This window comes from Phallusia mammillata, chromosome 5 (assembly GCF_965637545.1).
Source record: "Phallusia mammillata chromosome 5, kaPhaMamm4.hap1.1, whole genome shotgun sequence".
Taxonomy (NCBI): Eukaryota; Metazoa; Chordata; class Ascidiacea; order Phlebobranchia; family Ascidiidae; genus Phallusia; species Phallusia mammillata.
Genome location: NC_137256.1, coordinates 21,784,483 through 21,801,120, shown reverse-complemented (window position 1 = coordinate 21,801,120; position 16,638 = coordinate 21,784,483). Strand labels below are relative to the sequence as shown.

The 16,638-nt window shown below is 38.4% G+C and overlaps 2 protein-coding genes across 4 annotated transcripts; one reads left to right on the top strand and one right to left on the bottom strand.

Annotated features, from left to right (window-relative positions):
• Positions 1–3,658: 3,658 nt before the first annotated feature.
• Positions 3,659–4,626, bottom strand: LOC145229329 (uncharacterized). Its single transcript, XM_080094649.1, has 2 exons — positions 4,143–4,626; positions 3,659–4,008 (listed from the first exon to the last, which is right to left on the bottom strand). The coding sequence occupies exon 1, from the start codon at positions 4,532–4,534 to the stop codon at positions 4,154–4,156; it is 381 nt and encodes a 126-aa protein (XP_079950775.1). The 5' UTR covers positions 4,535–4,626; the 3' UTR covers positions 3,659–4,008; positions 4,143–4,153.
• Positions 4,627–6,334: 1,708 nt separating this feature from the next.
• On the top strand, positions 6,335–16,574 carry LOC145229321 (nucleolar protein 10-like). 3 transcript variants are annotated; one of them, XM_080094640.1, is made up of 20 exons: positions 6,335–6,463; positions 7,185–7,268; positions 7,768–7,912; positions 8,127–8,204; positions 8,311–8,348; positions 8,541–8,677; positions 9,324–9,389; positions 9,458–9,601; positions 10,202–10,280; positions 10,938–11,087; positions 11,158–11,277; positions 11,984–12,110; positions 12,312–12,423; positions 12,899–12,965; positions 13,081–13,173; positions 13,817–13,984; positions 14,056–14,148; positions 14,396–14,592; positions 15,402–15,513; positions 16,172–16,574. In XM_080094640.1, exons 2-20 carry the CDS (start codon positions 7,203–7,205, stop codon positions 16,298–16,300), a joined length of 2,121 nt encoding a protein of 706 aa, XP_079950766.1. In that variant the 5' UTR covers positions 6,335–6,463; positions 7,185–7,202; the 3' UTR covers positions 16,301–16,574. The 3 variants fall into 3 exon arrangements, with proteins under 3 accessions (XP_079950766.1, XP_079950764.1, XP_079950765.1); XM_080094638.1 differs by lacking the exon at positions 6,335–6,463 and adding an exon at positions 6,938–7,068; XM_080094639.1 differs by lacking the exon at positions 6,335–6,463 and having other exon boundaries at positions 7,083–7,268.
• Positions 16,575–16,638: the final 64 nt, after the last annotated feature.

Here is a 16,638-nt window from a genome sequence, read left to right as displayed (position 1 = left end):
TTCCAAAATCGGTTTGGTTATTTTATTTTTAGCGGCAGTCGCCTGATCGCTAAATAGTGGTGTAATTTGCCAGACGTTATCTGTATCAGCCGCATACCCCGCCCGACGTAATAGATCAATGTTTTATTGGTTGCGCCAATTTTCTGCTTCAAGTAATTGATGTTTTTCTACTATAGCAGCTATTGAGCGTTGCAATCTTTGGTCATGTCATAGGAAATCACTTCTCAAACCTCGTGCATGTTATGGAGATGTGATGAATATTTGTTAATGTTTATCTTGCTGATGATAACATAAATGACAGTTAAAATATTTGAAAAACAGTTTTTAGTTAGATGAAACGTATATTCAAAGGTAGCTTTTGCACCGATGTGTTTAGAAAATAGACCTCTTTGCTGGTTTGGATCCGTCCTTTGGGATAAGTGTTCTTTGACACATTATAAAACCCGTTCTTCTCACGAAAACGCCACACCCTATAAAGTTTTTTTTTAATTTTGACAAGGTTTTAGTAATATACGAGCTATTGAAAACTCAACCATTCCGCTTATAGAAAGTCCTCACACAAGAGTACGAAGGCCCCCACCAGGTGTGTTTAATTCCCCTCAACAAACCCGTGTTGAGTGTTGCAGAGCACACGTCAAGGTGATATAATTCACCGGATTACAATTGTCCCCGAATGTAAACACGGCCCACCTACGAACACCGGCCTTGCAACTCTTAATTGAAAGTTGAGGCGGCTGCGCTGCTGCTGGGTCTTACGCCGCGACCATTACAGCGGCCCAACGTGATGAATTGAAATTTAGACAAACAGTACATCGTAATCCGGCCGCGAATCTGATTATTATGCGACGATTATAAACGTCGTCAGGTGACATAATGGTTTGTTCGCGAGCCCGCGGAACATTGAACCTTATCCGCGGCGGGTTTTTCTTTCATTCTCCGCGGTTGCTCCAACCTCCGCTCGGGCTCCTAACGCTACGCGAAACGTTGATCCGTTATTTGCTCGCAGGTGTGCAAGGGCGCCTGGCAGTCTGGCGTCGGCCTGGGCCCATCCTGGTATGTTTGTTTCGCCGGCACGGACGCCAACACTGCGCTGTACCGGATTAAAACAACTTTCGTAAGGCCGATGACTGATTGAGGCTTTACTTCGATTTACGGGCGAACCCAAAGCAAACCCTTGGCTCAGCTGTGGCGACTTTTGCCGTGGGGGCGGGGTTCATTGATGGCAGGTGGACCGTCGTATATTTAACGAGTCCAAACCGCTTGCCAATTACCGGACAATTAACGTTCGTCTCATGCACTTTGCGATGCGGCAATAGGGGTCTGACATGATTTTCGAGACAAATTAGGCCGCTTCTGTGTACATGGATGATTGCTATGTCCTCCTGTGCACGCGTTTGTCAATGGCAATTGGTCAATTATCTTTGGAATGTCCGGCTCTGTGTATCTTGAAGCTATTGAGTCGATTTATTACCAAGAAGCTCCTGATGGGTTCAAAATAATTGCTTCCTATTAGACCTATTTTCCAATTTGCATTAAAATTCGTTGACGTGTTTTGCAAATTTGGTTGCAGCAATATTGGTTAGTTTCTAAAACAATATAACTTATATATTGTCTATTTGAATAACATACTAGCGTTGACGTTTTTTACAATACGTTTACCCGATTTGCTAAATAATATAATATTTTTCTATTTGAATAATAATTCTATGTACATAACGCAGTAATTTGGTAGACGCTAAGTTCAGGTAAAGCATTTTTAGGCAATACCAAAAGCTTGGGAAACAAACAAAATGACTTGAATTTAGTTTTAATTTTATACGTTGTGATGGAAACCGTTGTTTAAAAGACAAACTGGCAAAATCAGTGACCCCGTGCGTATTAACAAGTGTCAGGGGGGAAGTGGATATATCACACAGGAACGGCGGTGTGATGAAGACACTCCAAACCTGATGAAACCGGTGCAAGGCTCAGCTGCGATCCTGTGCCTCATTGAACCGCCATCTTTTAACAGTCCACTGGCATATGAAGAGCATTCCACAGGTGCCCTCACAAGTCTATATGCACTGCGCAATCGACTACAAAGCCATTCCTGGGGTCCAGGGCAGCCTCACCGAGGAACAAGAGCACCCGGGCAACTTTGTCAAGTACGTATTTACAGCAAATCGGAGATAAAATGTCGCACGTGCAGCGCTGGCCCTCGCAGGTGTGAGTCGACGCCACCAAGTCTGGCAGCTTGTTTACACTCTTACGTCAGCTTCTCTCAGTCGCACCGGCTCCAGTCCGCGCAATACATAGCTCAACTGCTTCCAATTGTAAAGTCGTAATTGTTAATAAGGGCGGCCTTTTTTGGTATTTTTTTATGCTTTTTGGATGTATAATTTTTGCGTAGGTTTTGTCTGAATTTTGTAGTAAAATTTCGTGATTGAATGGAGTTTAGTCGCCATTAAGTAATATGTGTACATATATTATGTTTTTTAAAATGCTTTAAAAATACACGCATTTTATTTACTCATTATGCCAATAGTAGATGTTCATCTTTGCTCATCATGTGGAAAATTATGCAAGAGAATGGAATGTCTAACTAAAGTTCAAAATTTATTTGAATTTTAAAACTTTTTTGGCTCAGATTAATTACTTCGTTAACTACAAACAATGCACACAGCTTCGACCTTTGAAGATCTGATCTGTGCAGCTGGTGGTAAACGATTTAAAATCAGATTCGTCTTCAAGTTGTTAGTGCATATTAAAAAATAACAAAAATACGTTTTTTTTTCGAAATGTTCACCCAATCTGTTTAAAAATATTATTTACTATTTTACACATTCCAAAATATACCAACATCCAATCAAAATTCGACAACTTCAACGCCGCCTATACGGGCACAGGTGAGCGGGATTCACCTCCCGCGCAGCGCGTCATGTGTGGCAGTGACGTCACGCTTCTCTTGTGGCAGAAAATCTCAACGTTTCTCCAGGTGCCAGGGCGCCGAGCAGTCTGCGAAAGAGAAAACCTCGCAATCTGACGCCGATTTACTTTCACGCAACGATTGTATCTGGCCGCCGGTTTTTGCCGCGACACAGAACGCTGGCGCCGAGCTTCTTAAATCGCCAACGGTAATTACAACCTACTTGGCACGTTGTAAATGCGGGACTTTGATAGGAAAATTCCACTCCTGTATGAATGAAACTGTCATTGCAAAGACTTTGTTTCATTCGCAGCAAACACGTTATGGCTTTATTAAATGGTGATGTAAAGTATATTTAAATTTTCATTCTATACACAGCGTGACATGAATATTAAATAGTTCTTAGTGTGATGTGATTGGCTCATAGTTACCACTTACCAATGTATATGAAAGCTCTAGATACTAACGTTGTATGAAGGCTACACAGGCTACATTTGCTTAAGGAACTTTGTGCATAAACGGTAAAACACCTATTTATTAGCTAAATCTTTTCCTTGCTATGTTACTTCTTTGGGATTTTAAAACACTTGATTCATTTCTTTATATTTTCGTTTCTAAGCAAACTAATTAATGATAATTGGTGGGTCAAGCATGGTATTGTGTCTAAGTTTGTAATTTGAAACCCCTATGTCCTATGTCAATAACCCTGAATTCTGTAGAATAGAACAAAGCTCTAAAACTGAGAAAAAAACATTCCAGATTCACGTTTTATTGCATAACATCATGTTGATCGCAAATAAAGGCACAAAACGTTCGCAACAACAAGTATAACAAAAATACACGCTTTGTAAAACGATAAAATCGAATACAGCCATCGTAATAGGAAACAACACCGTAGTTGAAATCCTCTTCTTTGCCCATTCGCTAGGGCATCAAACTATCGACAACCCCTGGTTGCCACACTTCGCGTCTAGGAATTGGAACAATGCATTCGCGTATGCATATTGTCGGTTCCCCCCGAGCATCTGTCTGGCGCAAGTGTAACAGGTTCGCGTTGTTTTGAAGAGTCCTTTGTAAGCGTCAAGTGGCCATATGCCCAGTTTCTGTTGTAACAAGAGAAAACAGACGGTTAGTAACTGACAAACAGTAATTACTCACACTAAGGCCTACATTTAATCATTTTACTATGCTTAAATTATGCACAACTCATTAATATACATGATAACTTGTAACTTACCGATTGAGCGCTTAGAAGACTGGAGTACGAAGACGGGCAGCTGCGCACGGCGGGGTAAAGGGTGTCGAATTCCCGCTGGACAAAACTTCAGGTACTGATAAAATTGTAGCTGTGATTGGGTTTGAAGGCTCAGCCTCTGGTGTAGGCGATCGCGGTTCATCGTTGCTAGACTGCATCAACATGTCGTTGAGGTCTTGGATGTAGTAGATTGCGTTCTGAACGATGTCCAAGTCGTTGCCACTGGACTCAACGCCTGGAAGGATCGACTTTAGGCGGCTCATAAGCTCATGGACATTGTTATCTTCTGAGCTGCTTCGGCTAATTGTGGCTGACTTAGGACTAGTCTTGCGGAGAGCATCGCTTGACTGACGTTGGCTCATGCTTTTCACCATTTTGATAGATTTTGCGTATTCTGTATCAGTTCATCAACAAGTAAAATCTGACGTTTTTTCGATTTCGTAGCAAGTTATGAGGGTTTGTAGCAACGCAATCGCTTATATACTCCACAGGATTGGTTTGACCTTTTTTCTTTCTCTTCTCGCGTTCTAGTCTGTTATTATTTCGGTCTTGTTGTTTACGCTATTTCGCGCTTTTGTCCTCGCCTTTCTTTTCTCTTCCCTTTCCCACGAGCTCTCGCGGCGAGTGCACGTGTAAGCTGGGAGGAGTAAGAGGAGCCTAGAGGAGTGGGAGAAGAGTAGTCGTAAATTGCTCGAGACTGGGAGACTGACTGTCGCCAGCACGCACCTGGGTTGAAACTCCTAGTAAAGTTGGCGGTGCGAAAGAAAACAAAAAGGCGGTTTGCGGTGCTCGCCGGCCCAGACTGCCAGGCGCCTCCACACCTGGGTCGCTGATAACAGCCTTGAGAAACCTTCGCGGCGTTAGACTGGCTGTCGCCTGTGTGGTTTTCAAACTCTCGTTTGGCAAATTGCTGGTGCAGCGGGACTAATTGCTTGCTATCAAGAGGACGTCAAAAAGCGTGAAAATCCAATCAGTCCGAGTCCCTTTCACAAATTGCAGCCCTTCACAGTTGTCGTGTTTCCGCCCCCACCGGTTTGTTAGCGTTGATTGGGAAAATTTTGACACCACAATATCGCACTTGAGATAATAGTACGTCGGCTAAGCCACAACCTGCACCTGTGATTGTCAGGAAAACCCAGAGACCCTTGGCCGAAGACAAAGACACTTATGAACGCCAGTTTGTAATTGCTGGATTCAGCGTTGATGTGACGCATGTGGTCACAACGCCTTGCTGAAACCGCTCGTCTTATGGCATGAAGGTTAGGTTGGAAACCACCATGTACTCGAAGCAGACTTGCAAATGGGTCGTGGAAATTTCCACATTAATCAAACGCATCAAGCTGCATATTTTGTTGTGTTGTTACGAAAAACTTGATAAACCTTGTTTAAAAGAGAGCCTTGTCTAAAAGTAATCTCTTTATTTAAGTGTCCCCTTATAAAAAAGAAAAAAAAACTATTTTAAAGGGCCCTTGCCAAACAGTAATCCCTTATTCAATAGGGCCATCTTTCGAAAAGTAAACCCCGATTTAAATAAGTATTTTGCCACCAATCAAACCCTGACTTTCAGGAGCAACTTCCAAAACGCAAACCATCACGCATCGATGTTTTTAATAATTTCAACAATAATTTTTGCTTCGTATGAAAGGCGCGGACAATTTTGTTGTACAGTTTTTCATATTGATTGTGTTATGTGGCTTTATTGCAAAAAGCACCCCTACTAAAGTTTTCTGGATCGGGTGCATGTCTTTACAACAAAAAACAATGCTTTTTGGCTCAGTGGCGACATCAACAGCAAATTCTGAAACGGAACCGTGTAGCACATGCGCTGTCTAGCGGCGTAAGTTTTACGCAAGCTTAAAACGGGCATTTTGTTTCTTTCATTTTTTGTCCTTGAACAGCAGGCCATAATCCCTTATGCTCACAATAAGTCCGACGTCGCGCCATTATTAAGTTTTAAGATTAAGTACCAATAATGCATATCTCTAGCTGCAGCGTAAACAATTATAATCTATTGTAACAACACATGTTACCAGAACCATGTTTGTTTTTTAGCAAAAAATAATGGTTACGAGAATCAGGTGATGGTATTAACCTACATTCATTTGACCCAAAAGTAAAACCGACGTATATATTTTCAGTTGATTTTAACTTAAAATGTTGTTTTGTAATCGGGCGAATAAAGCTACAATGTGAAAATGGTGATACGTTTTGGCGTTTGTGAAGAGGCTTGGTACCAGTAATTTTTGCAAAGAGAAGGTTTATCCAATGCAGGACGTATGGCAGATCGCGATAACAATACCAGTGTAATAAATATTTGATTCTCATGTTCAGATTCGCAGGACAATACAAGATACATTTCTGACATATACCGTATTTACTCGATTGTAAGCCGCATGTTGAGGTGTTAAAAAAATAATGTAAGTGGCCCTCGATTGTAAGCCGCACGCTGGAATTTTAGATACGATTGTTTCTTAATGCATCTTTCTGTTGTTATATGGTATGACTATTTTTTTAGTTACAGTAACTGTACCCAACAGAACGTATCGACGTATAATCTGTACACGCATACATGTTTTGAACCCCAAATAATTTAAAATGTTAGAGTGTAGAAATAATTTCGGTGTAAAATCAAAATATAAGTCGCACAAACGGCAGCTAAAAAAACAATATAAGCCGCGGCTTACAATCGAGTAAATACGGTAGGCGAAACTTTATTTTATGTCAACCCTTCACCGTACCCATAATATTGTCACTTCTTCTGAAAAACAAAACTAAAATTTAAGCTTAATAAATGGGTTTCTTGCAGTTTTGCTACTTATTTAATATAGGGGTCTCATAAGTTTAGTCGGTATTTTGGGCACCGTCAATGTGCTGACAATACGTTTGTACGCAAAAAGGATTGGTAAAAGTAAGTTTTGAACATGTGTGTCACTGTCTTTGGAGAGTTTGCAAATAAAATCAAATAGTGAATAATTGTTGTTTACTTGTGCTTTTGTATGTATATTTTGCTTATTCTTGTAACAGTGAACTGGTCGAAGTACAATGCAAGTATCCAACGCGAACAACATTAAAATTTACAATCTCAGTTGCGGAAAATCGCTACCCGAGGTAAGTTTATTAACTATCTGTTTTTATGTACTGAATAGTACGGTAGATTGTCTTTGTAAATGGCATACGCACATACTAACCAACATGATCATTAAGATAGTTTTTGGTGCAACAGATATTTAAAAATAACGTATGAATTTGCTGCCTATTTGATTCAATTTTTTTGTCAGCTGGTTATATCCCAAAGGCATATTCTTCAGCCAGTTCTATCACAAAAGTATATATTTCAGCCAGTTCTATCACAAACGTCATATTTTTCAGCTAGTTCTATCACAAAAGTCATATTTTTCAGCAAGTTCTGTTACAAAAAGTCCATTGAAAGTAACCAGTAATGCTAACCGATATGTTGATCTCATAAAATTTCGTGAGACGTTTCAAAAGAACTGGTGCGAACCAGCTGAATCCCACCACTGCTCATAACTCATTTTCGAAGTAAAATTTTGCACTCTATTTAGTATTCCTTAATAATAGCATTTTTTATTTGTTGATCGTTTCTTAGTTCATAAGTGACCAGAAAAGACGAGCACTGCTGAAAAAGGATGAGGGACTTAGACGAAGAATTGAACTTATTCAAGATTTTGACATGCCAACTGTCAGCTCTAATGTGAAAATGTCTCCAGATGGACAATATATTTTTACAGCAGGTAAGGTTAAAGTAAATTGTAAGTGAAAATATACAACGAAATCAATTAGCTTGTCTTTGCTTGCTGTGAGATTCCATATTAAAACAAAATTATGTAAGTTTCATAAACTACATGTTGTAGGTGTTATTCTGGTGGTTCCTGATTGATAGTTCGTTTTAGAAAACTTTAGTACAAGTTAAGTTGTAAATCATTGTCAAACACTACTGTTTTTCAGGTACATATAAACCCAGGGTGAAGTGTTACGATGTCAATCATTTATCAATGAAATTTGAAAGATGCTTTGATGCCGAAGGTAACATACAATTGTTCAAAAGTCTTACACAAAAACATTCTGCTTTTAATTGTATGCTATGTCCATTGTCTAACTTGGCTAATTCAATATTTATTGATTTTTGTAGTGGTTGCATTGGATGTGCTGTCCCAAGATTATTCAAAGGTAAAACAACTATTTGTTTGTGTTCGTAAATGATAATAATGATAGGCTGCAGACCGATCTCCCATCACCAGCTGCACTGATGAGACCTTATAGGTCGAAACAGTGTGCACTGTCTGCAGCTTACATGAATCTGTTTTTAAAATTTAAGTAGGATTTGCAATTTTAGCTAAAGCATTTATTTTATTATTTTAGCTTGTCTTTCTGTTAAATGATCGAACAGTTGAGTTTCACACTCAGCAAGGAAAACATTACAATGTCCGTATTCCCAAATTCGGCCGAGCAATGGCGTATCACCCATCGAACTGCGACCTAATGCTTGTTGGCTCTGGGTAAGTAAAATTTAATCTGCTATAGCTTTGTTAACCTGTGTCAGTGGTAGAATAATAAAACTGCTTGCCCTTTGGTATTGTTCTAAGGTCATACTTACTACTATCACCAAGGTTTACTAAGGTCATGCCCAGATTTGACTGTATTGCTTAGCACAGTAGTTCTCAAACTGTGCGTCGTGACGCCCTGGTGCGTCGTTTCAATTTTCCAAGGGTGTCACTGTCACAGAATAATTCCGTTTCGTGGATTTTTGTTGTTGTATCAATAAACACAACTTTAATAATAAGTTTCCTCATTAACTTTTATTAGCTGGTCCGCCGCAAGTCCAGAAAACTTTTCCAGAGGCGTCGCAATACAAAAAGTTTGAGAACCATTTGCTTAGCAAATTATTTTGGTTGCAAACACACACATCAGTTTTTGATTATTGAATTAAGACGGTGAAGGTAATTCATTGGTTGCTGATATGAATAAACTTATTTTCCATTAGTTTCATGATTATTCCCACATTGTTTTGTTTCAATTTGAAAAGGTACATAAAATCCTTTTGGTAAACACTGAGAATTGCTTTACTCTAACCTTGGTACAAATCAATTTAGATTTTAGTTTTGGATTTAGTTCTTAAAAATGGTTTTGTTACAATTTGTTAAGGTCAGAAATATATCGTTTGAATCTTGATCAAGGTCGATTTTTGAAGTCCTATGAAACACAGTCACCGTAAGTATGGCTTTCAATTAATTTCCTGTGTGTAAAAAAGTGTTTCTTAAAAAAACATTTGATTCCAGTGAGCTGCACTGTTGCGTTATTAACCCTGATCACCATCTAGTGGTGGTTGGGGGCAGCGACGGCCATGTTGAGTGTTGGGATCCTCGGTCGCGATGCAGAGCTGGTATAATGCAAACTGCTGCGCATGTTCAAGATTTTGTAGAGTAAGTCTTATGTACATATTTGTTAAACAGATACTGTGTAATGACTCCTTAGGTGCAGTGTTTCATACCGGAACGGAACGAAACCAAATAACGTTATTCGTTCTGAGCAATTTTTTTATTTCGTTATTTCGTTCTGGACCGATGTTTTCATTTCGTTCCGGTCCGACCGAAATAAATTTATAACGGTATTTTTCGGTATTTCGGTCTTAACAAACTAACATTTCTTTGTGGTCTTTGCAACTAATAAGCGAAAAAAGAAAGAAAGTTGCAACACACAAGAATTATTGTCGGTAGAATTGTTACGTCACATAACTTTTGACAATGATGGTCAAACGGATGTAAATTTTAGGAGCTTCAATTTTTATTTTAGCTTAACGGCGCGAAATTTTCAGCAATTGTTTCATGTCAAATGTCCAGAACGAAATACCGGAATAATAAATAACGGTATTTCGTTCCGTTCCGGTATCTTGAATATTTTTTATTTCGGTATTTCGTTCCGGTATTTGAGCCAAAAATTATTTATTTCGTTCTGGTATAACGTTCCGTTCCGGTATGAAACACTGCTTAGGTGTCATCAAAACTTATTGTTTTTTTTTGTAGTGACAATTCTTCTGCAATGGTAACTGCTTTAAAATTCAATGGAGCTTTAAATTTGGCTGTGGGCACTAGTTCTGGACAAGTAAGTAAATAATTCAACTAAGGCCTTCTTTTACTTCACTCTCCAGTATGTCATTATTTGTTTGCAAAAAATGCGTTTTGGCCACAAAAATAATTAGAACAGAAGTGACGAAAGTATGTGTTGGCCAGCAAGTTTGCAAAGTGCCCAAATGTGTATGCTAGATCCCGAGTTAAAAACTTTGCTAAATTTGTTGTACATTATCACTAATGTTTCTATACAGTTTTCTTTTCCAACTGCTTACCTAATTCCATACTGACAAAGAAATCAATGTTTCACATTTATGTTTCACCCAAACATGCACATTTAATGTTGCACTTAGTGGTCCTCAGTGTCATCAGACAGCTTGTGTGTATGTTCAGAAACATGGTTTTTCTGTCTATTAAGTAGTGTGTGACCACAGCGTGCACATCTAATATTGCTTAAAACCCAGTGGTCTTTAGTAAAATGTATTGTTTTAATTGATGTTTCAATGTCCTATTCAAGTCGCCTTCATCAGGGTAATAAAACTCCAAAATTTAAAACTGGAATAAACAAAACAAAAAAGGGACAAGAAACGACAAAAACCAGATGATAAAGGCAAAGATAACAAACTCAAGGGTTTCCAATCAAATGCCTTGAAGAACTGCCTGTAACAAATTGATTTTTATTTCAATTTAGGTGCTGCTATATGATATGAGAAACAATCGACCATTTGTAATCAAGGACCATCGCTATGACTTACCGATTCACTCGATAGCATTTAACAATGAAAACAACTTCGTAATTTCATCAGATGCTCGCTGTGTTAAGTTGTGGCAGGAAAGAACTGTGAGTTTTCTGTTAAAATTCTGTTGTTTTTACCTTTTGTTCCACTATTAAATGTGTGTAATTATCACAGGGTGAAGCTGTAACTGCTGTTGAAATGGAAAAAGACATCAATGAAATGTGTCTGATTGACAATTCTGGACTCTTCTTTCTCGCAAATGAAAGCCCCAAGCTTCACACTTATTTTATACCAGTATGTATCAACATAAATTTAGCACTTCATTAACACAAATACTGCAAATGTTTTGATGTAAAATTCAGGTCATCAGGAATTAACCGAAATTGTGTTGTGTTTCTGTTTTCTTTACATGCAAGTTAGTAAAACAGTCTGCTTATGTGGCTGTAAAATTCAGAACACAGCTGGGAGAACCTAGCACAGGGGTGTCCAAAGTGCGGCCCATTGGCTAAATGGGAACCTCAGCGAGATTTCACATGGTCCTCAACTGTTGTTTCAAATTGTACTGGTTCGCGTGGCGACTTGTGACTTGATAAAAAAACTTTCAATGTAACTTTATTTATTGGTAAAAAGGAAGTATACATGGTGCTGCAACAAAATTCCACAGATTCCATCAATGCCATATATTTGTGTTCTAATTCTACAGTTAAAAACATCACAAAAAAACGTTGGCCTACGGGCTTTACTTGATAAAAATTGGCCCCCATTAAAAAAAACTCTGGCACTTCTGGCCTAGCAGGTGTTGTAAATAAGCTAAAATAATAATAAAAGGGATAAAACAATTATAAAAAATACAGCAGCTGTTTTCTGTTATAGCTTTTGCCACTCCTCTTGACTTCACATTCAACTTTTATGATTTGAAGCACTTTTGTTAAACTTCCGAACCAACCAACATTGTATAATAGAAACCACTGTTATAAGTCATCATAAATATCTTTTATAGATGCTGGGTCCAGCCCCCAGATGGTGTTCCTTCCTTGACAGTTTGACGGAAGAAATGGAAGAAAATCCAGTGCATGAAATATATGATGATTACAAGTTTCTCACCCAGAAGGACGTGGAGTCACTTGGTAAGTTTCCTACTACAGTATTTTTTTTCATCTTCATACACTCGCACACACTGTACAAGGAATTGATAGGAATCAAATCGTAGTACACCAGGCATAATGCATAATCCAGCCGATTTTAAACATTTTTATGTATTTGAGTATTCAAAGCATATGCTCCTGTATATGTATTTTTTCAACAAAATATTGATTTGTTGTCAACAGGTTTGTCGAATTTGATTGGTACCTCGTTGCTACGTGCCTACATGCATGGTTACTTCGTTGATATGAGACTCTACCACAAGGCAGCCATGATTGCAAATCCGTTTGCATTCAAGTTAGTTAAATAAAAATAATTACATAACATATCTTTTGCTGAAGAGTCCTAGGAACCAATAGTTCTCGAAATTAAACTTCCAAATTTAGGTGAGCAAAAACTGCTTTTTATGTAAGTTAATTGAACCAAGCATCAATAGATGATAAGTAAGCTGCAGACAGTGAACACTTGTTTTGATTTATAGTAAGATGGCTACACAAGCCAATACAGCCTATCTCTCATCATCAGCTGCACTGATAAGAACTTATAGTTCGAAACAGTGTGCACTGTCTTATGCTTACTTACATGGAAAAAAACTGATAATTTTCTACATTTCCGACTTGCCCAGATTGCACTGTACATTAATCAACAAATAAATGTATGAAGTATTTTTACAAAAGTTTCAACCAACCCGTCTTAAAACCGAATTTTCGGACATTTTTTTAATCTACCATCCACAATATCAGTATGTTTCAATGCTTCTAATATTACACAGAGAATATCGCAACCAAAAGATTGCTGAGAAAATTGAGGAGGGTCGAATGAAGCGAGTTCAAATCAAGGTAACAAGTCAGCCCATGTCCAGTTTGACGCAATCTTAACAGTTTTTGCGATGTTGTTGTGACGAATGAATTTCTTGTTTGTGACGTCATAGTTACCAACGTTTGATTTTTGTAGAAATTGCCGAAAGTCAACAAGCAGTTGGCCGAGAGATTATTGAGTCGAGCCGAGGACCAAGATTTGACGAGTGGAAAGAAAAAGAAAATGAAGGTTTGTGTACAGGATAATACCAGGGCTTAAGTTGACACGTTTTAAAACCAGTGTTATACCAACCGAACACTTGCCAAAACTATTGTATACTTTGTGTTTTGGGACACTTTTTTAACATTAGGATCAAACAGCAAGCCCGGCAATTTTTAAAAAACACAGTAATGTTTATTTGCCGAGCTGGAGACAAAAAATTCATGAGTATTCAAACTGCAATGCTTGTTTGTTTATAAAGGACTCAATAGGCTGGTTAATCTCACATCAAAATGTGCTAACACCTAACGAATGTGTTTCTTGCTCAAGTTAATATTCATGGAAAAAGATCTAGGTTGAAAGCAGGCAATGGTGCTTGTGATTCGACTCTCGGCGGATTTACGACTGAGCCTGTGTAGCTCAGTTGGTAAAGCGCGAGCCCCGGAACGGCTCTAGTCGTGAGTTCGAATCCCAGCACAGTCTAGATTTTTCAAGCCTACAGCTTGCCATATGGGAATGCTTGGGAGACCAGCTTGATCCGGTACAACGCCTTCAATGGGCCTGGCGTAGTATGACAGGCTGAAACCATCAAGAAATAAGCTTATAAAAACCTAATGTTTCCTTAAATTGTTACACAATTTAAAACTTTTCTTAATGTCCCTATTAATTACAGAGAGAAGCAGCAAGTTTATTGGATGATCCACGTTTCAAGTCAATGTTTGAAGACAGCAGTTTCCAAGTTGACCAGGAATCTGAAGAATTCAGATTACTTAACCCTGTTGTGTCGAAACAATTCGAAAAGCAAAGATCCAATGAGCGCAAGGAATCATCCCTTGTCGAGGTAAATTTGAGTTTTCTGTTTAAAAGTGCAATATGATTTAAAATATTCGTTAAATTGTTCCGTAACCATAGGCAACAAGCGACAATGAAAACGGATCGCACTCTGGTGTTTCGTCATCTGAAAACGAGGAAGAAGAGAGAAAGTGGGTGAAGGAATCAAAAAAGGTAGCTGCCTTTTTCTCTTTTCTCTCGCAATGTTATGAAATATTTTCTCTTAGTTGCTGAATTTCATAACATAAGCCTACCTCACAAAATGGCGAAATTGTTTTTTTTTGTTTTTCGTAAACTTATATTATTACGTCAAACATTTGTGATGTCATAATAGCGCGTCATAACTGGCCACGTGTCGAATATTAACATCCACAGCGCTAAACCAAACATAATATTAAAACTTTTTACCCTTATCTTATAGGCGCATAGAAATGTTCACAATAAAACCGCAGCAGCTCGCGAGCGACGTCGTGCGGAAGATGCTGAAACGACGATTGCACCGCGAATGTTTGAGATCAAAGGAGACGAGGCCATCGATGGGCAAAGGTTTTCTACCTTGGATGACCTTGAGAAGTTCGGTAGCGAGGAAATACAACTTGCACGAAAAAGAAAAGCAAGGTTATTGGATTTTTCTTTTTTACAAAATTTTTTTCTTACAGTGTGCAGTAAACATGAAGTTAGGATTTTTGTCTGCTTGTAGTTTTTGGAACGTGGGCAAAACTGGCCTAATGTCGAAAGAAAAGTTATTTATGGAGTAAAAAAAAATTACCCTTGGAGATAGCAACAACCTTTTCTAAACATTTGGAATATAATTGGTAAAATTTTGAAAACCATGTGCCAAGCCTGACCTTTTGCAGTTCTTTCACACTTTTCACTAAATAATATTGTTAAATATGGTAAATTTCGGGGAAAAAATGAAAAATTTTTTTTTTTTTTAAACTGACGTAGCCAGAGGATGAATTTTTGCATAACGTTATTCTAAACTAAAATTCGTACTCTATTTCTTTGTCTACTTTAGTTTCTAGGCGACTCTGAACTTACGTTTTTACCCTATTTAAAGTTTTGCTTGATTTAAAATACACTCATGCGTTTGACCTTTGAACTTACAGTTGTTTATTTTTCCAAAATTTATCGCTCGCTACCTTTTTGCCCTCTGCTGCACCTTTTTTAATTTCTGTTAACTTTGTTTTTCCAGATTATTTATTTGCGTTTTAGTTTCCGTTCAATTTATTTTTCCACGTTTACTTTAATTACTTCGTTTTTGGACATTTGTCGCCCGCCATCTTTTTTGCCACTGTCACCTTCTTGTGTGAGGGGTGGCTGACAGGATGACCACGTGGTCTTTCGCTGCCCCGCACGCATAATCTTTGTGTTACAATCCATTTTCGTTGATTTAAGTGCAAATAAACTAAACTTGAAACTTACAGCGCGACCCTTGGCGAGCGGATTGATGAAGCGGAACGGCATATGAGCGTGAAAACTCACAAGGGACCAGGATTTCAAATGGGAGCAAAACAAGCGACGTTTCGCGTAGAAAAGGTCAGTAGATCAATTTAAAACATAAAGTCTAGTTTGAACTGAAATCCACCTACAGTAGCAGTTTTCCGGTGATTGCTGTTCTTTACAACAATATAGAATCAACAACGGTTGGTTCTGTTTGGCCTAGGGTTTATACACTATGTTTTGAATTAGATCTATTTACGTCCGATAGCATTTCATTGTATTCACACTAATAGCGATAGATCAAGCAGAATTGGTACCAGAGTGTTTCATTTCCTTTCCCGGCACTTAATTGGACTAATGTGCTGACAATCGTGTAACAGCGAGTAAAAGTTGTAAGTTACGATATAAGGGCATAAAGACGTTTTGATCATAAGACTTACTTGCAAGATTGTATGTATAAATCAGACAGCACTAAACACCCCATGGTCATTACACCTCAAAATTATTTCCATAAGAAACCTTCACCTCAAACCTAATCAGCCTAAACGTCAACATTTTTATAAGTCAACGAAATTACAAATTTTGCACATACTGAAACTTCGGTTTAAAAAACCTGCCTTGCCAAGTGCTAACATACGGTCAAAGGCAGTGCCAAATATGGTATTCGGTACCACCACACGCTTTTTACGTCTATTTGGACCGTTACATTCCTAATGACAAATAACGCTATTTTCCGAATCCATCGACGTCACAGGTGGACGCGAAACAGAAACAGCGGACCGAGGAAGAAAAACGTCACAGAGATGAAAGACGCTCCGTGCGTCGGCCGGCCAATAAACTGAAGCGGGTGAAAGGGGGACGAGATTCCTTCTTTAAGCGGTGAATTGTTTGTTAAACACACGTTGGCGCTGCAGAGCAAGTCAATGGTCGGAAAATCGAAGAGATAGAGGAAACCTACGGTGCGGATTGGATGTTGCAGAAACAATTGGAATGAAATTGGAAGTGGTGATGATTTGATACTTAGTGTTCCATCTAAAACGAAAAGTGGTCATTCAATTGCTATTGTTTCCATAGTATTTTGCTTTTTCGAATTGTTCATAACGAGCATCACTTGAAAATGTCTAAAACGTTTGCAATAAAATTTATCTTAACAGTTATGTTATTGACCAGACAACCAAACTTACAATTACACGTTTTTGAATGTGTGTAGTTTTATATGCA

What these genes read in the sequence shown, in the direction of transcription:
- LOC145229329 (XM_080094649.1), bottom strand. Translation starts at nt 4,534, where the DNA reads ATGGTGAAAAGCATGAGCCAACGTCAGTCAAGCGATGCTCTCCGCAAG.
- LOC145229321 (XM_080094640.1), top strand. Translation starts at nt 7,203, where the DNA reads ATGCAAGTATCCAACGCGAACAACATTAAAATTTACAATCTCAGTTGC. An exon ending in AGTTGTGGCAGGAAAGAACT is followed by an intron (nt 11,088 to 11,157) that starts GTGAGTTTTCTG and finishes TAATTATCACAG; the next exon opens with GGTGAAGCTGTAACTGCTGT. An exon ending in TGAAGCGAGTTCAAATCAAG is followed by an intron (nt 12,966 to 13,080) that starts GTAACAAGTCAG and finishes TGATTTTTGTAG; the next exon opens with AAATTGCCGAAAGTCAACAA.